The sequence below is a fragment of the Podarcis melisellensis genome, assembly GCF_964234715.1.
Source record: "Podarcis melisellensis genome assembly, chromosome: Z".
NCBI lineage: Eukaryota > Metazoa > Chordata > Lepidosauria > Squamata > Lacertidae > Podarcis > Podarcis melisellensis.
This window is the reverse complement of record NC_138547.1, coordinates 29,507,096-29,527,359: the sequence shown is the minus strand read 5'-3', so window position 1 is coordinate 29,527,359 and position 20,264 is coordinate 29,507,096. Positions and strand designations below refer to the sequence as shown.

The 20,264-nt window shown below is 42.1% G+C and overlaps 1 protein-coding gene across 3 annotated transcripts in view; it reads right to left on the bottom strand.

Moving 5' to 3' along the window:
• Positions 1 to 20,264, bottom strand: part of LOC309361962 (connector enhancer of kinase suppressor of ras 2-like) — a 318,598-nt gene that overhangs the window by 164,515 nt on the left and 133,819 nt on the right. For all 3 annotated transcript variants that reach the window (XM_081897332.1, XM_081897331.1, XM_081897330.1), the window contains exon 5: positions 8,303 to 8,344. In XM_081897332.1, coding sequence (XP_081753458.1) covers positions 8,303 to 8,344 — 42 coding nt within the window. The remainder of the gene's footprint in view (positions 1 to 8,302; positions 8,345 to 20,264) is intronic.

Below are 20,264 nucleotides of genomic sequence, written 5' to 3'. Positions count from 1 at the left end.
AATTCTAAACTGGACTTGGATCAGGCAGTCCTTCAAACAGAGGTATGTATTCTGCAAAGTAAGACACATGTCACTACCCTAGCTCCCCACAGTTAAAGTGCAAGCAACCCATTTTTTGTTATTTTGGTAGCTGAGAGAAAATTCCATCAGCACCTCTCTGGCAGTAAAGTATCCGTAATGTCAAATGAAAAAACTAGGGATGGGGAAGAAGTTCAATTCAGCTCTTACTTAAATGTGAATCTATCAAATTATCGCTTCCTGAAAAAAAGGTGAGAACCGAAATACAACATTCCTTCAAAATTCACACTGATCTGAATTTTGTGATGAAGTTCTCCAACCGAACAATAATGCATATTTTAGGGGAAAGTGTGTGTAAAAATCAATACATTAGTGTACATTAGTCTTAAGTACATAGGAAATTGGGTTTATTTGGAGAAATTCCACAAAAGGTTGATGAATATTCATGGGGATTTTTTAAAAATAATAATAATGCAAATTGCTTCAGAAATGTGGAGAATTGAAGAGCGGAAGAATGAAAAGCTAAGAGAACTGTAACTGACAAATCATTCCACCTAGAGAAATAACCATTTGCTGTGCCCTTTCATGACACACAAAGTCAGATGCCTGAGACAGCAGCATCATTCTGCCTAACAGTAGTTGTTTTACAAGTTTTTCCTTCTTTTTACAGTGTTCTCTGGATGGAGTTTGAGCCAGCTGGCACCTGCCCTAGCATCAAGCTTATCTAAACAATGGATAGTTTGTTCCGCTGTCCTGGCAGGGTCAAAAGTGCTAGAGATAACAAGCAGTGTGTCATTAGCATACTAATTTACACATCTTTGTAGCAGCTGCAGACTCATTTAGACAAGGAGCCATCAAAGCGGGCAGGAGGAAGATCAGAGTGACAATTGCTAAAAACAACAACTGTGAGGTCTGTGTTGTACTGATGCTGGGCTCACAAACTACATTTTTCCAAGCTTATATCTTGGAAAACTACTTTTTTTCAAGCTTATATCTTGGAAAATAAAAGCAGGCCTGCTGGATCCAAGCAAATATCTGCTTCCTGTTTACTGTACTGGCCAACCTAGGAATGTGAGAGTTTGCTCCCACCTCTTTCACACTTCCTAAATCAAAAACGTGAACCAAAACTCTGATATTCTTCAGAATCCAGATGTCTTTTCATTTTGAAATGCCGTTCTCCAACCAAAGAATACATGCATGCATGCATGCAAGCGCGCGTGCGCGCGCACACACACACGGTATATTAGGGGACTGTGTGCACACCAATGTTTACACTGGTGAAAACAGCATACATTACAATAGCATCCTACATTGTATTCAGGAAAATTGGTTACAAAAATGAGCATGTGAAGCAAAATGTGTACATGATGTATATATTAAAAGAAATATATGCATAAAAAATAAATGCACATGGAAATAATGAATAAAAAATACATCACCAACTGATGCAAAAATGGAGTGAACTCAATTTAAGATTGGAAAAATGCGAAAACCCCAAAACTGATAGATCCATCCATCCCAGGGCCAATCGTCTAAGCCTGATTGGGCTCATGAGCTGGAGGTTTCTCAGTGCAGCTATAGAAATTCTAGATGCAGAACTTCCTTTTGACACATAGCAAAAGTAAATTGTTTGGCACTAGGATATCTGAAGTACACTTGCAGCCATATGAGCCTGTCTAATTATTAAGATCGGGATCTGAGGTACAGCTGTGTAGTATGTCAGTAAGGGTTGTTGCAGTTGGGTGTGCGAGGGAGAGGGCCTTCTGAGTAGGAGCCCCACATCTCTTATTACCCGGCAAGTAAATACTATACTATCTTCATCAACTAGCTATTGTCCTTGACAGTTTCATGGGGGAGAGGGGGACACAGAAAGGAAAAACATCCAAAATTACCATTCAGAATCTTTGAGTTTTTCTAAAAAATGTATATTGAAATACTTTTTACCCAGTAATATATAAACAAAATGCATGTTATTTTAACAAGGACCTCTCCACTCCACCCCCTGCACACACATACCCCGGCCTGATCCTGTCATTGAAGCTAAATCAAATATCTGTATCTGTACTAGAAATAAAACAAATGTGTTCTGTAAGTCACACAAAGAATGTGTAATGTCTAGTGCAAAAAGAAACAGGGAATCACATTTGCCTCTTCATCCTGGCTGATTTTTAAGGAAACTCAATGACTTGTTACAAATTATACTTTCAGTCTGCCTTTGGCTCACGTGTTGTATGTGACAATTTTAGTTGCTGGTAGTTCCAATGAGATGATATTGGCTTAATGGTTGATATTGTAATGGTTGTATTTTTTATGTGTTAAAAATTCTTTGGAGACCACCTCATTGAAGACAGGAAGCACACCCTGCTTAATAGATGAGTCAGATATTCTTGGAATAGATGAATGAAATAGTGGTAAACAGATGCTTCTGGCACCCTCGGCTAATGTTCTCTCTTGATTTCGGAGTTCCAAATTACTGCGTCTTACTTCCTTAATGGAACTGATGTGTTAGAAATTGTTCATTGTTCCACTTTATATGTTTTTCCCAGAACACTGGGCTTGCGCATTAGCTTTCTTCAGCTTTTGTATTCCTATCTCCCTCTCTGCTCCATCACCTTGTAATACCAGTGTACATGAATCAAACAGTACATTTATTATTTATTTCACAAACTTTATATAATTGCATAAATTAGTCCTATTCAAACATTATAGTTCCCCGGTGTCCCAGCGTCTGCTGGTTGGAAGTCTTTGCATCTACATTGGTCCATGAGAATACTTTCACATGGGGTAGAACCTCAATTGTCCTTGATCTTAATTGGGAATTAGCCTTGGGCTTTAAAAATGCTGTTTTATTTTCATTTTTTGGGATTTTTATTCTTTCTTTTTATTTTCCTAAGTTTATTGTTCTAGCCAAAGGTCATGATGAAACTTGCATTAAGCAATAATATTAATAAAACAATACAAAGCATACATCCATAATATAAGGTAAAGGTAAAGGGACCCCTGCCCGTACGGGCCAGTCTTGCCAGACTCTAGGGTTGTGCGCTCATCTCACTCTATAGGCCGGGAGCCAGCGCTGTCCGCAGACACTTCTGCGTCACGTGGCCAGCGTGACAAGCTGCATCTGGCGAGCCAGCGCAGCACACGGAACGCTGTTTACCTTCCCGCCAGAGCGGTACCTATTTATCTACTTGCACTTTGACGTGCTTTCGAACTGCTAGGTTGGCAGGCACTGGGACCGAACGACGGGAACGCACCCCGCCGCAGGGATTTGAACCGCCGACCATGCGATCGGCAAGTCCTAGGTGCTGAGGTTTTACCCACAGCGCCACCCGCATCCCATCCATAATATAAACATCTGCAAAGACTTTGCCTAGTTTGTGAGCATTTAAACAGTTTTTCCCTTGTGTTACTATTACTATTTATGCACCTGCCACACACTTCAATAAAGGCCTACATGGTTCTGTGCAGAATTGAGTCTTGCAAAACTGTGGTACAGCTTGCATCACAAGAGGGCTTCAGTATCACATGGCGGAATTAGTTAAGCCAAACAAATGATCTCAGCTTTTATGAACTTTGAGCATCATTTTAATGCTGTGCTACTGCTCAAGAAGGGGGGGGGGGGCAAACCCCAGAAGTAGACATTTCCAGTAACTGTATTTAGTGGGTTCACAGAGAAACTGCATGCTAACCAGAGAAATAACATTTTCATAAATACTTGTTCATCCACAATCAGCTAAGAACTTATAATGCTCTGGTTTCTTTCAATGGAGCTGATGAAAGGAGAAAACGGAAAGCTGAAGTCAGAAAAACTGCTTTCTCTGGAATTGCCTTTTAAGTGGCTTGTCCAGTGATTTTGCTCAAATTATTTGTACTGGAAGCTTACTGGTGGGTTTCTGCTGGAAGATTGGCACTTGACTAGCAACACTTCTGAGTACTAAATTGCTGCATGGAGATTCATATAATAGAATTTTCCAGAGCCAAGCTTGGAAGGGGCTCGCCAAAGAAGAGCAAATTTGGGCTCTGTTCATAAATGTGAACCCATTCAAGCCCCCAGAACCTGTGATCCAAATGACATAGTTAGGAACATGAGAAGGCACTCACAATACTGCCGCTGTCCAATTAGAAAATATCCATGTTGTTGCCAACAAGAAGGCTTAGTATAGTAGAGAAGAGCAACTGGGGATGGATGGAAGGTAGGCAGGCAGCAATAAATGAAGCCAGAGTCAATGAGAGGGTGATGCTATGGTCTAAACCACTGCACCTCTTGGGATTGCTGATCAGAAGGTCGGCGGTTCAAATCTGTGCAATGGGGTGAGCTCCCCAGCTCCTGCCAACCTAGCAGTTTGAAAGCGCACCAGTGCAAGTAGATAAATTGGTCCCACTGCGGCGGGAAGGTAAACGGCATTTCTGTGCACTCTGGCACTCGTCACGGTGCCCTGTTGTGCCAGATGCGGTTTAGTTCTGCTGGCCACATGACCCAGAAAGCTGTCTGTGGATAAACTCCTTCTCCCTCTGCCTGAAAAGCAAGATGAGCGCCACAACCCCATAGTAGCCTTTGACTGGACTTAACAGTCGAGGGGTCCTTTACCTTTTTACCTTTACCAATGAGAGGGAGAACTAACAAATTATACTTCTGCTCCCGCCCACCCTCTTCTTGCTAAGTTGTACAAGGAAAACACTGAGACTGAGGAAGAGAAAGTTGACAGGCTGTGCTACCACTTTCTGCTCTGCTTTATGCAAGCCAGGAGGCAGGCAGGTGGGCTTGGAAGGAACCAAGACTGAGGTTGTTGGGGCAATGCTCAGTGTTCCCTAACTGACCAGCCTCACCTGGAGTAGAACATTGCTGTGTGAGTTGGAAGGGCCAGTACAAAGGCCAGAGTCAGGGCCAGCCAAATTTCAAAAGATACCTGCATTTTTGTACTGACTCATAATTGGCCTATAAGTTCCAGAATGTGGAAAAGTTCATACTCCCAATTCAAAACAGTAGCATTCAGAAGTAATTGGATTTCAGCCCCCTGCTGTACCTGAAAAAAGACAGTATGGATCACTCATTGCTAAGGAACATTAGCTAATTTAACTGCAACCGAGACACCAGTTAGGCTAGATTCTGTCACATCTAGCCTGATTAGTTCTAAAGCAGGGCTAAAATCGCCCTTCCCGTTTCCTGGAAGAATTATCTGCCTGCAGAAATGGTGTCTGATTATCTGCTGCTTTCAGCCAGGTTGGGATTTATTTTTTTTATACATTTTCAGGAGATGATTGTTGTTTACCAGTGTGCTTTTACTAAGAAGAAGACCAGAAGAAAGTTGTGGTGGCAGCTTCAGGCTGTTTCCCGATCCCCAACTCTCCCAAATCTTGGAAACCATAGTTCACAGAACCACAGTTCCCAGCACCCTTAAAAAAAAAAACAGCTACAGTTTCCAGGATTCTTTGGCGGATGTGCTTTAAATATACAGTGTGTAGACAGAGCAAGAATCAGAGGCCTTCTTTAAAGTTAAAAACATAAGGTTAAGTAGGACAAGTGCCATCTCCCCTCTCTCTTGACAATTTCAGTTAAATTTCACCAGCTACCGGTATTTCTTTGTGAGGGGTGGGGAGGGAGAATTTCTGTTTTAATTGCCATTTTAACTGTTTTTAATTGTGTTGTTTTGATGGGCTTGAGTTATATACATTTTAATTTTTGATGTTTATGTTAATGTTTTGATGAAATTGTTTTATTTTGTATTTTAATTACGCCTACTTTGGTTTCACACTTGTAAGCCACTTAAAAGCAACCTCGGCAATTAAGCGGTATATAAATTAAATGATAATAATAATTCCTACTCATCAAATGGTCAATTTTTTTATTATTTTAAATAACTGCTTTTGTTAATTCTTCCCGAGTATGTGAAAGAAGCAAGAACTCTATTACTGCTGGGCTTGCCTGTTTTTAGAAAAATCTACACTCCAGTTGTCATTGACTGATGAAATTCTAGGCATGACAAATTGCTAAAAAACTACCCTTAGCATAATCTATAAAGAACTGCAATCCCACTGTGAGTTATTGACACACAAGACTATAATAATTAACATGATGCATCAATAGGGTTTAGGGTTTTTGTTTTAAAAACCATTCTATAAATAGCCAAATGGTTACAACATCTCCTTTGAAGCCACTTGGCAGTCAATATTGATTTAAAACCTATATTGAGTTTTTAATAAAGTGACATTTACTATAGCTTAGTGGAAATGTAGACTGCCTACAAAGTTAATTATACATCTTTGCTTAAAAGAAATGAATTTCTTTTCTTTTTCTTTTTTTACAAAAGGTAGCCCTAAAGATTATTTCAAAGCAGCAGTTTGCTAATTTTAAACGAGATTCAAAAAATGAAGAACCTCCTCTTATTCCACGTGCACAAAAAAATATGAAATTTTGTCCAGAGGAATGACAACAGTCAAAATGTATCATTATTTTTTTAAGTCTGAGTATCTTTTTCATTAAATGCTATGGTAAAATCCATCATTAAGAGAGCTGGAAAGTGAACAAGGTAGGACTTTTTTCACTTCATACATTTAGGTAGAAACATCCACTTCCTTTATTTTATTTTATTTTATTTTATTTTATTGTATTTTATTTTAAATAATGATAATTGAAAGAAAGATTTATTATTACCAGATTTATTTATTATTATTTCAGACCCTCAGATATACAGCAGATCACTAACATTGGCAATTGGGTGAATTTAGTATACTTATTTGCCAGGCTGAATTTTTGTCATCACTGCACCAGATTCTCAATTCTTCTTCTTTATTTTAAAAGTGGTTCTAATCAAACAATGGCTCTGAAGCCTCTTCCGGCACATATTAACATCCACCATGTCCAATGGGCCTTACTTCCAGATAGTGAGAGGCTTGATGAACCGACCATGTGACTGCCATGTTTGAAGGGCTGTCACTCAGATGATATACAAATCTTTTGCTCCAGAGCAAAGATCTTCAATCAGTGGGTTCAACTTACAAGGACAAAGATTTAGACAAAGATCTAATGGGATGAGCGGATCTCAGGCTGAGATGGTCACAACAGCAGCTATACAGTGGTACCTCAGGTTAAGATCTTAATTACTTTTGTAGGTCCGTTCTTAACTTGAAACTGTTCTTAACCTGAGGTGCCACTGTATAGCTGCTGTTGAGCCCATCTCAGCCACTTTAGCTAATGGGGCCTCCCGCTGCTGCCGCACTGCTGCTGCGCGATTTCTGTTCTCATCCTGAAGCAAGGTCCTTAACCCAAGGTAATATTTCTGGGTTAGTGGAGTCTGTAACCTGAAGCGTCTGTAACCTGAAGCATATATAACACGAGGTACCACTCTACTGGCTGAATCCCCTCACTCCAGCTAAGCTTATAAATTTATATAACCCCAGATTATTATTATTATTATTATTATTATTATTAATAATAATAATAATAATGTTATTATTTATACCCTGCCCATCTGACTGGGTTGCCCCAGCCACTCTGGGTTTCACATAGTGAAACATGACTGAAGGGATAGTTCAGTCAGTAGAGCATGAGATTCTTAATCTCAGGGCCATGTGTCCAAGCCCCTAAAAGATTCCTGCATTGCAGGGAGTTGGACTAGATGACCTTTGTGGTCCCTTCCAACTCTACAATTCTACAAAATCAAACATTAGAAATTTCCAGATACAAGGCTACCTTCAGATGTATTCCTGAAGGTTGACATCTGACAGGAGGGCATTCCACTGGGCAGGTGCCCAGAAGTGCCCCTGCCTGGTTCTCTGTAACTTCATTTCTCGAAGTAAGAGATCTGCCAGAAGGCCCCTGGAGTGAGATGTCGATGTCCTGACTGAAGAATACTCCTTCAGCTATACATACTCTCTATTTTATGGTTCTGCGAGCTCAGGCAGGGCATATCTTGAAAGAAGGGCCATTCCAGGGAACAGACAGGATAAAGCAGGGGGAGACTTACCTCTATCACAAACTCTGTTCGGTTCAGCCACACACATAACCTAGAGTTGTGTGACAGCAATTAGTATGTTGGGTTAGAATTTGGGCAACTAGGTTCAAATGCCCACGCCGCCCCAGAGTTCACTGGGTGACAATGTATGACAATGGGTGACAATGTCTCTCAGACTAAACTGTGAAGATAATATTGTTACAGGGACAGCTCCAAGGAGGAAAGGTGGGTTATAAATACAAAAATAAGATCCTATGTACAAGATTATAACATGGATATGGGACAGACATGTGCAAAGCACAACCATAAAAAAAGTCAAAATGTGTACTTACCACGTGAAGAATTTTATTTTCTGTTTCATACACTGTGCAATCCTGTAACAACAGGAGGGAGAGAGAAGCAGTATTTAATATCCTTAGAAATCCACTTTGCCTCAGCTATGTTAACAACTCCTTGAAAAATAATGTGCCACTCTAGCCATGACTGATTCAAATTGCTTTTAAGGTTTATAAGAAAATCTCGGAAGCTTTTCTCTGCTCTTTCTGGGATGCAAACAGCAACAACCCCTCTCTTTCATATGGTTAAATGTTCATTGAATTTACAAAGGTGCTTTCAGTTCAAACTTTTATCAATTAAAGGAGGTTAATCATACACATCAAAGAGAAAAAACCAACCAAGATGAATGAAAAAGAATATAGAAAGAGTCTTGCTGGAAGAATCCTGCGTTCTGTTCCTACATTGGCCAATCAGGACATGTACACAACAGGACTCTCCTATTTGTGTTCCCCAACAACTGCCTCTAAACTTGAGGAAATGTGACTATAGAGTGTTGGCTCCCACTTGTGGATGCAGTATTCAGACTCTCTGGTCAACTACTGGGGTTTTTTTTGGGGGGGGGGGATTGCTAGCCATCAGTAAATTTCGCGGTAGCAAATCCATGTGCTGTATGAAGAAATACTTCCTTTTGTCTGAACTATTTCCACCCTTCAGCTTCATTAGATTATTTCAGGTTTTAACATTATGGGAGAGGGTAAGAATGCTACCTGCTTTCTCCAGAGCATGCATAATTTTAATATACCTAATTGGAAAATTATGTGTATATCAAGAGTTTTTCCTGCCATGTGAGGAAAAGCTAAAGGAGGGCAATGACCGCTCCCTGCTTAAAACGGGGGGTGCCCTTTGCGTGGACGCGTGCAGCCCCTAGACCTGGAGCGGCTCCAACAGCATAGGGTAGGCTTTGCCTTCCCTCAGGTGGGATACCTGGAGGTCTCCGCCTACCTCAGTCAGTTGTCCAATCCCACCTGGGGGAAGAGTTGCCAGGGAGACCAGGCCAGGTAGGGGAGGGATTACCTGCCCACACAAAGGAGGGAGGATCTTACCTGGGAATTCTCACTTGGCTCCAGAGCTTCTCCCACCCTACCCACCCTCAGTCAATGTCTTATGTTGCAGGTTAATTTTCCTCACATGTTTTGCAGGTTAATTTTCTTCACAGGTATGCGGGCGCTGCTACGTTAAGGTCGCTGTTAAAGGGCCAGAAAGGAATTTCCCTGCATTGGCAGGTTTCGCCTTTCCCGTAGCAAAACATCACAACTTTGGCAGTATCAGGCCTTGGGCGGAATCCTTTTGTCCATCTTCCTCTTTGCGGCGGCGATACCAGGGTTCCCCGTTAAAGGGGTTTCTGAAGGGAGGCTTTGACCGTACGCTGGAAGGTCGTCATTGCTCTCCCCTGCGGCGGCGGCGTTACGGGGGCGGCTATCTCTGCTTGAACATATGTTCTCCAGAGCCGGCCCATCCCCCCCCCACACACTGGATAACCCTGATGCTCCCTAGGTCCCCGGCTGGGGACTGGGGAGGGAGAACGCCCAATGCCTGAGCCAAGGTCTACCCACATTTGAAATTTAATAAAGTTGTGGCCAATTTAATCCCACAGCACGTTGTCTTGAGTTGTTATTCCACATGACGGGGGAGCCGCGCAGGATCTGGGGACTCCGCCTGTCCACGCAAATGATGCAGCCACCCACTTGATGCTATGCAGGCTTGGATCTGATCAGTGCTTGGATAGACCTACCAAGGAGAACCATGCAAAGCACGTGATAGCAGGAAAACAGCTACATACATGCTAAATAAACGGAAGGCCCCAACTAATATCTTCATTCAGGGGCACTTTCATTTTCACTCAATCAGTAGAACATGAGCCCCACATTGGGCAAACAATTCCTCCATTCCAGGGCATTGGACTAAATGACCCATGTGGTCACTTCCAACTCTATGATTCTCCACCACCCCTAAGTGCCCCATCTTACGAATGGATGTCTTGTTGTGTTGCCCAAGGATAGTCACCATGATGTTGTCTTTCAATGCTGCACATAGCGAGCAGTGTTATAAACAGGGCTGTGTTTATTCTACAGACACACAGCACCTGGACCAAAGTGGAAGGACAGGGGAAGTGGGACACTGGGTGTACTTCTCCACTGGGAGCACTGGTTTTCTCTGCCTAAGGTTTATTGCATTTGAAAGATAGGGTTTTACTATTGCAGCATGGTAGTTTTCATTAAAGACAGGTCTTGTTTCAGAATAAAAATTAGTGTTAGCTGCTTTCAGCTCAGATGGTTTGCTGGAAAAGAGGCAGACTGTTGTGAGATGTGCAGTGCTGTCAGGATCGGGTTTTGGTCAGTGGGATCTGTTGGAAGAGCAGGAAACAGAGGGAGGACTGAAAAGGGAGGATCTTGGAGGAACGGGATCTCCTCCAAGAAGACTTCAGCCACATTTGAGGAGGGAGCAGGGATGTCGTTTCTACCATCCAGCCTTCCCGCAGCATGGGAAGCCTCACTGGGGACCAGGAAGGGCTCTGATCAACCAAGAGGAGTGGCTGAACAGGACGCAGCAGCAACTGAAAAGCAACAGTCTGAACAAGAGGGGGCAGCCTTGTCACCGGGATCCACCTTTGCAGATGGGAGCGGACCCAACTGATGGAGCTTGTGCTAGCAATCCCTATATTCACACTAAGCAAGAGTCCCACAAGTAGAGCACAACACCTCATCTACAAATGCTTGGCAGGAAAGGTAGGTAATTTTGTTGGGACATCTTCAGTGCTTCTGCCTGATCATGGACTTCATGCCCTTGTCCTGAACTTCATGCCCTGCTTCTGAATTCCTGAATTTTGACTCCTAGATCCTGTGTCTACTGCCAAGCCTGTAATGTTACTTGCCTGAATAAATATATTGTCCTTACTTCCAAATAAGTGTCTTTGTCTGTGTGTCTTGGGTGAGAGAGCCAGGATACATACAAATATTAAACTAAAACAATATTGCATTTAATAAATAAATAAACATTTAATTAAACAAACAAACAAACAAACAAACAGAAAGGAATATGTGGTAGCTGATGCCCCAACCTTCAAATGGTTGGCCAGTCTAACTGTATATATTTCATGCAGTATTTTGAATCCTGATATTCTAAAACCATAAAGGGATAACATTTTAAAAACACAAAGGAATAACATTTGCTCCCTAGAATATGACAACCATCAGCTCAATACACTGTTGACACTAAGTCAGGCATGGCCAAACTTGGCTCTCCAGCTGTTTTGGGACTACAACTCCCATCATCCCTGACCACTGGTCCTGTTAGCTAGGGATGATGGGAGTTGTAGTCCCAAAACAGCTGGAGGGCCAGGTTTGGCCATGCCTGCACTAAGTGAACTAATTCTTCTATGTAACTTCAGACTAGCTAGAACAAAGCTCTGTTTGATCGTAATTACTGGCCACATGCAAATTAAATATTATCAACAACAGATTTCAACTGACCACAAATACTGACAAAAAACATTTCTGTTAATCGACTCCTTAAAAAATTACCTGCAGAATAAGCAAAATGCAGGCTAATTAAAGTATTTGGCAGCTCCACAGCATAGACGTGAGTGCCAATGTCAGCTTTGTTCCCTTGCAAAACTGGTTAGGATTGCAAAGAATCACAAAAAATATTGTGGTGCTTAATTATAATGGCTGGGATCCAGCAGAGATCCTGACACATGCAACAGAAGTTGTGCCTGGGTATATTTTCTTTGTTTGATTTAGTTTGAAATGCAATTTCACACTACAGGATTGGGGAGGGGGGTGTTGTTGCAACAGTGTGGAAAACACAGCCCCTTCCCCATTTCCAAAGACAGATGACATTTTGTAAATTGCAGCCATTGGCCTATAGATACATTTTGGGCGTAAGAAGGCTCTGATCTTCCTTCCGCCCCATGTTTGAGTACTATTTCTGTTCTGCCGCAGCTTGGCTTCCAACAAAAGATACGCTGTTTATTATTACATTATTCACACCATTCACGTCAATGCAGAAGCCATTAATTTCAATGTAAAGCTAGCACAATGCAGATGGGTGGGAGAGTCATCAGTTAGGTATTGTTTGTGGACCAAAAACAACAACAATATCCACTCCCATTTTTGTTGGAATGGTTGCCATACACAATGCACACTGATCACTTGAAAGACTGCATCTTTCAGCTCTCAACTCTCAACAAGTTGTGTGAATGGTGTCCACCAGAAAACTTGAGCAACGTTCTAGCAAAGTTCTGGTTCTCTGCTCTGACCTAGAAAGAGAACGTAAGAAGAACCCTGCTGAGCCAAGACAAAGGCCCATCTGGTCCAGCATCCTGTTGACCAATCACATATCCTCCAATACAAAGTGCCCCCAAACCAGGACACAATCTTCTGGGGCTGGACTCCCATGTGAGTCACAGGACCTGTGGGACATAAGTACAACAGCACTCTCCCTACTAGTGTTTCCAAGCACCTGCTATTCAGAGACATACTGCCTCTGCTAATAGAGGAGATCTGTATTATGGCAAGTAATCATCAGCTGCCTCAATGAATTCATCTAATTCCTCATGGCTTTCCACAAAGGATCTTGAGAACTGCAGCTTGTTGAAGGTGCTGATAATTGTTAGGAGAACCGCCACCGCCCCCTTATTCCGCACACAGAGGCAGGATTCCTAGTGCTTCCTGGGAAAAGGGATTGGTTGCTAAATCACTCTGGGATTTGTAGCTCTCTAAGGAGAAAGGGTATCTTTCAACAGCTCTCAGCACTTTTGATGAACTACAGTTCCCATGATTATTTGGGGAAACCCATGATACTGCTTTTAATGTATAAGTGGAGCCTCGATCACTAGTGATCTACTTGTGCACTGCAACATTTTAGCAACCTATACTATCTGGAGATGTGATGGAGGGCATGGTGGGACAGCTGGACACTTTTTAAATAGTACCCTCTCAACATCAGCTGGAAAGGAAAATAGAGACAATTATTTGGGGAAGATGCCGGAAAGCAGGGAATTATTCCTGGTGAAAGAGAGATAGCTGGAGGGAAATGCTATCTGTTTGGCAGTCCAGCCATTTACCCCCCAGTTTCTTTTCAAGGCTAAATGTCAGTAGTGGAAGGGAGTGGGTGGAGTAAGAAATGTAAATTTTGTATAAAGAAGAGAGCTATCTTCTACATACACCCTTCTCTACTTTTCATTCAGGTAAGCAAAATGTATTTATCAGAATTCAATGACACATTCCAGCCAGGCAAAAACATCAGAAGTGTGAAGAAGGGTCAGTGGGGATGGGTGTGGCCTGGAGAGTCATGGGGGCCATGGAGATAAGCCTGGAGGCCTGCATTTGGCCCCCAGGCCTAAGGTGCATCATCACTGCTGTATTTTATTGGAGAGCAGCTAACACCTGAAAAGTCTACCTTGCTAATGCTCGACTGCATAATTAAAAAGCAAGAACCCTCCTCCCATTTTTTCTTTAGCAAGCTTTGACAGCAGATAAATTTAGTGAATATCTGCTAGCCTGTTAATTTGAAGATCCTGTCCTGCAATAACATGCATCTGTAATGAAAATCTAAAAGATAATATGATTTTGCTACAATAGAGGAACTTAGTACTGAGGGGTTTCTTTTACGGATATAGAAGACTTTCTGAAACACCTTGGCAACGGCTGAAATATTTCAGAGATTTTCATCCACCCAAAGACAAAATAAGAAAATCAAACATCTAGATCAAACATCCAGATCAGTGGTTTGCACATTACACAGAGAAAGCCATTTAATCACAATCAATTGCATAAATATATGCCTTTGTCCAAATTGTCAATTTTATCCCTTGAAGCACCATCTGGGACACTAACTCCTCATGCGGAAATAAACTCCATTGAAAATAATGAGATTAACAGTGCAGTAATGAGATTAACAGTGCAATCCCATATATGTCTACTCAAATATAAGTCTCATTAAGTTCAGTGGAGCTGACTCCCAGGTAAGAGGGAATCTTGCAGCATTCCTTCCAAGGTATTGGTTGCAGGCCAGGCTTGTGTTTAGGATAGTGTCACTTTATAGTTGAAATTACAGAACTCAAAAACTCAGATATGAAAGAGAAAATCGACTGATACAAATTCACAGAAGTTTGAAAAAACAAACCTGTATTTGTAAGTATACACACATGAATTTACGTGTGTGTGTTTGTGTGTAACATATTATGTCAACAGTTATACCTTAGCTAAATAGCGCAAAATGTATTATTATGGATCTAATACATGCTGACAATTAAACAAAATGCCAATTTTCTGTAGTTACAATATTCTTAGGGGCCTGCCCATGATAATGTTGGGGCTTTTAAATGAAATATTAAACCCTAGTTGAGAATCTGTGGATTGTTGCCAGAATAAATTTGGCACAGAATCACAGAATTGCAGAGTGGGTCATCTAGTCCAACCTTCTGCAATGCAGGAATCTCAACACGAAGTCCCCCATCCAATTTGAAACCATACTGGACCCTGATTAGCTTTGCAATCGTGCCAGCAGTTTCCTCATGAATCAGACTGGCTACAAAACGTAATAGATAATATAGATTGCTCTTATTTTCAATGTTTGCTTCTCTAAGTTGTTCTGAGTCACTTTGGTGAAAAAAGTTAGAAAAAAACTAATAATAAATATGATAATAATTACTATTATCCCATTCAGATTTATAGTATTTCGTGAGTATATGAACATAGGTAAAAGTAAAGGGACCCCTGACAATTAGGTCCAGTTGTGGCCGACTCTGGGGTTGTGGTGCTCATCTCGCTTTATTGGCTGAGGGAGCCGGCGTACAGCTTCTGGGTCATGTGGCCAGCGTGACTAAGTAGTTTCTGGTGAACCAGAGCAGTGCACGGAAATGCTGTTTACCTTCCCGCCGGAGCGGTACCAATTTATCTACTTGCACTTTGATGTGCTTTTGAACTACTAGGTTGGCAGGAGCAGGGACCAAGCAACAAGAGCTCACCCCATCGCAGGGATTCAAACTGCCGACCTTCTGATCGGCAAGCCCTAGGCTCTGTGGTTTAACCCACAGTGCCACCCAAGTCCCTTCATGAACATAGGAGGCTGCTTCAAAACAAGTCTGATCACTGAATGATATGATGCTCCAGAGTTTCAGACGCGGTCTTTCCTAGCAATTCATATAAAACAGGGATGGGGAATCTCAAGCCCAGGAGTCAAAAGCGACCTTTCACACATCTCCATTTGGCCCTTGTATGTTTTCAAAAGGCCACATCCCCTTCCGAAGCACACCTGCTTCCCCCAGACCACACCCCTCACTGGCCTCACTTTGTGCCCCTCTTGAGTGTTTTGACTTGGTGGGATGTGCCCTTGAACTCTGAAAATGCTCCTTGTTAGCATGGATGGAGCATAGAGACGAGCAACAGGAGTATGCGTAGAAGCTACCCTGTTGTACAAAGGTAAACATCACACTCATTGCTCTTCCACTTTTGCCTCTGAAGGCTGTATTAGAGACACCACGATCACTCATGTAGAGGCACTTGAAAAATAAAGATTGTGCTTTATTGTGCCAAGACTGGGTCAAGCAGAGCCCTGCTCCATGAGCAGGGTGTGCCAGGCAATGCTTGACTCAATCTTGTAAAATTCATCCTCTACCTCTTCCTACCTCCGCATTCCCAAAGGTCAAGAATGACCATGGCTGGCAAAGTGGAAAGTGGTGGAGGTGGCCATGGCTGATTCCAAAGACCCAACACAGCAAAGACCCCAGTCAGAGATGGGACTAGACTGGGGAAACAACACTAGTGGAAATGATGTGAATAGTATCATTTTCCTATGGGGGATTCCGAGACTGACAACCCCATGCCCAGTAGGGAAAGATGCTCCTCTAAAGTCCCAGGAGCAGTTGCCACCACTTTCTAAACTTCTTGCTTTGCGAGACCCAAAGTCCTTGACATATGATATTGGGGAATGGAGAGGCATGGGAGGTCACTATTAAATGCTAGCATCTTGGAGGCTTTTGAAAATGCTCACATCAAGTGCCTGCAAGCCTGACTGGATCAAACAATGGGCTAGTCATGCTTTCTGAGCCTACCTATGCATAACTGTAGAAATGAGCTACATATCTTCTTTTCATTTCACCGATGAATCTACCCACTCTAACATCACTGAAATGAACAGAAGCCATGGGACAATAAAGCTTGCCAGATTGTGTTCTGTTCATGATAAGGTCATGTTGATATGCACATAGTTGGCATTATGGTCAAAATATTCTCATTTATCTTGTACATTGGTTCAGTCCCCTCTCATTGTGCGTACATACACGTACACAATCATACATTCATATAGATACACCAGCTCAGAGTCACATAGGGACATCTCTGCAATTTCTGCTTAATTTTGTTTGCTCACTTGTAAGCCTTCTTACTCTGTCCGGAAGTCTAGCAAGGAAGCCAAACTGAAAGAAAATATAAATACCACTTCAAATCATATTCTGCTAAACGAAGCTGGGCAGGGAGAGTCGAAATAATAATGCTAACAACCACTTTCACTTCTTAGTGAACTGCGCATAGAATTATCTTTACCATTCATGTGCATTAATATAAGTGGTCAGGAAGGCTCAGGTACATTAATGCTTTTATTTCAGCTCCAAAGAGATGTACTTGATGTAACCACTATTACCTTTGCAATTACATATCGGAACACACATAATTTCCTCTAATATGTTTTCACTTAAACTGTATCTCCAGATGTGTTTCTTTGCCTTCATGCTGCACGTGGAAAATTATGCAGCCCGGTTTGAACATTTATTTATTCTTTACTGATTACGCTTTTTATCCTGCTTGTCCTATAATGAGGTTGGATAAGCTGGGCCAAGAGGTGGTGACTGGCTGAAGGTCACACAAAGAGAAAGATGGGAGGAATCTGAACTTGAACCTGCTTCACTGCATTGATCTGGTCCAGATTATACTGATTCTGTAACTGTGGTAGGGAGAAAGCCAAGTACATGCCTTCCTATTCCTGACCACTGGGTACACCTGTCCTGCTGTAGAGATCCCTGGATGTCCATCTGCAGACATATCATTTGAAGAGCAATTGTCCATTCCAGTCAACAAATCCAAAAAATCTTCAGAGGCTTTTGGAGTGGTCGGTTGAACTGCCTGGAGGTGGTTGTGGTTGTGTACAACCTCCATTCCATGATAGGTCTGTTCCAGGCAGGTGTAAACACAGTCAGGCCAGAAATGATGTGGCATGGCAGGGGGGAGATGCTGGGAAAACTCTGGCTCTGCTGGCATGAAGAATGGAAGATCGGCTGAAGGAAGAGAAATGGCGGCACCAAGAGAAAGCACTTTACCATATTGTCATAGGAAACAAAAGAAATACAGAGATGGCCACAATGACAGAGGAGCAGCTACAACCAAGGACTCTGTGTGAGGCACCCAAACCATGCTGGATAAAGCAGGCAGCAGAGGAAAGAGAATTTGAGTAGCAGCTGCAGAGGCAACCTTAAGCCCCAAGAGGAAACTAATGATGAGAAGTCCTGAACCGCCAAAGGAAAGGAACAAGACATTCGCCCAGTATAATAACTAGAGGCAGACTTGGAGATTTGAAGGTCTCTGATAGTGCTGCTAATCATATATGTAAATTCTGAACAAGAATCAAGGATGAGAAATAGTGAGGGGGAGGCCAGGCAGTTGGGAAGGATGGTAGCAATGGTGAAAGTTGTAGAACAAGCCTAATCCAACAGTCCATAAAGCTAAATGGGGAGGCACAGAGGCTGACGCCTGGAACTCTGAACAGGAGCACTTCTGAAGATGTTATTGTACATGCTCTTGTATTTAGTTTTTCAGTTTTTTTAAAAAAGGTTACCATTTGTTCACTTAGTACCTTCCAGCACCTTGGAATATATACTGCAGAATATACAACACATCTGCACCACATGTTAAAGGATATTGTCGCCTCTTTTAGTGGGGTGGAATTTGTAGTCCTGCTTTGTTTGTTTAATTCTGCTGAATTGGGGTCCTTAGTCACAACAAGAGAACCCACACAGCAACAGCTGTATGTAGATAACCTACATGAAGGCATGAATGTGTGTGGAGCTCTCCACAACAGACGTTCACTCACTGAAGGTGTATCCCATGAACCGATGTAATGATAAAAAAGTACTTAAGGAAGCAAATAAATCACAGCCTTCATTGGATGAGAATAGAAGCAAATTGTACAATGCTGTTGACTCTCTCCTGTATTAACCAAATCTGACATGCCTTGCCTACAAAAGGCTTTTGTGGGAAATAAAAACAGCTTCTCTGAGAAAAATCTGGCTTGTCACCCGAAGGATTATTCCAAAATTCTCTACCTGCCAAGTTATCTGCTTCAAGTCTAGCATTCCACAAGATCTCCCCTTCAGCGACTTCTTTAGATTTTTCTCTTCTTTAAGCTGAAATGTCAAAAGATTTCTTTCAAGCCAAAGAGATCTGATATAATTGCACAGTGACGAGGAGGCAATCAGCCTCTGGCATTGAGTTTGGTTTTTTTTGGGTGTGCTATCTTGCAAAGGGTTTCACTCTCCCCTCTTTTTTTAAAAAAAGAAAGGAAAATCATTATCATAAGGGAAACCTGCAATGTCTTTTTTAAAAAAATCAAAAAAAAAAATCTAACAGCAATTTTAATACAAGCCGTGTGGTTTTAAAACTCTAGCGGCAATTGTGAAATTAACATTCATCTGGGTAAAAAAATGCTTTGACTTGAGTAATCATTATATTATTTATATGACCTACTTCTCATCCAGCCTTAGAACTGTGCCCTGAAACTTAGTTATATGCTGAGTGATAGAAAATATTTGGGATTTTTGTTATTACTCTGTTGATATAGAGCTTAACAGGATGGTTAACTTTAATAATGGAGGAATTACGGTTAAGTAGGGCCTGATCAACTGTCATGCTCAAAAATCCAAAGCACTATTCCTCATTAGGCAATCTGCTAAATCCACATTAGTGCCCCTGGTTATCTCCAATTGACCCATTCAGCCTCTGCTCCTGCTTCTCACACTCTCATTAACCAGAAGCACATCTTTTCCAACTCCTAGCTGGCAGCAGTCAGGAGTTGATAGCAAGGCTTGTATCTCATCAGATCAAGAATTTATGTGTGCACAAGAGGACTTTCTCCTCATTCTTCTGCCTGTGTGCCCCCTAAACCTGCTCTTGTGCATCCCCTAACCCTTTTAGGGTGTGGGGGCCAGGGGACCCCAGCAGAGGAGACTGGGGAAAGTGTTGTGCAAGCAGAAGTCTTTGTGCTGATGGGACAGTTACTTAGCCCTGCACTGGATGCTAGTCAGTGTTCCTTTACAATACTGTACTGAACAATATTATAATTAGGGTTGTGTCTATTCTACAAACACAGTTCATTAAGGTTGCTGAAAAATTACTTCATTTTGTATTATTACTACTTTTATATTCCACCTTTTTTTTCTTCCAAGGAGTTCAAGGTTCCCTACAGTTCTCCCCCTCTCCATTTTATTCTCACAGCCATCTTGTGAAGGGAGGATTTGAATCCTGATCTCACAGGTCCTAGTCTAATACGCTACCTGCTACCCCACATTGGCATGGATGTTCAACATGGAGCAATGATTTGCTCAAACAAATATGTCTTTTCAAACAAGTACCTGAAGGCTTCTCACCTAAAATAGAACAAAGCCGGGTAGATTCAGCACAGATAAAGAAGAGGGCTGCTCAGGGGAGCCTGGCCTAATGAGCATAATTACTCTCCTCAGTAGACCTTGCCCCTATGAGGCAGTTGTGGAGACTGAAGCTTCCTGCCTTCCCACAGCTATCTAACTCTCTCCCAGGTCCTTCCCAAGCAATCTGAGACTCCACTGACATGCCCATCTCGGCTCCTCCCTCTTCATACATATTCTAGTCCTGGTAGACTAGGGGGAAAGGGAGCTTATCACAGCAGGAGTGGGGCACCCTGGCTTCTTTGCCAGCCTGACTCATCCCT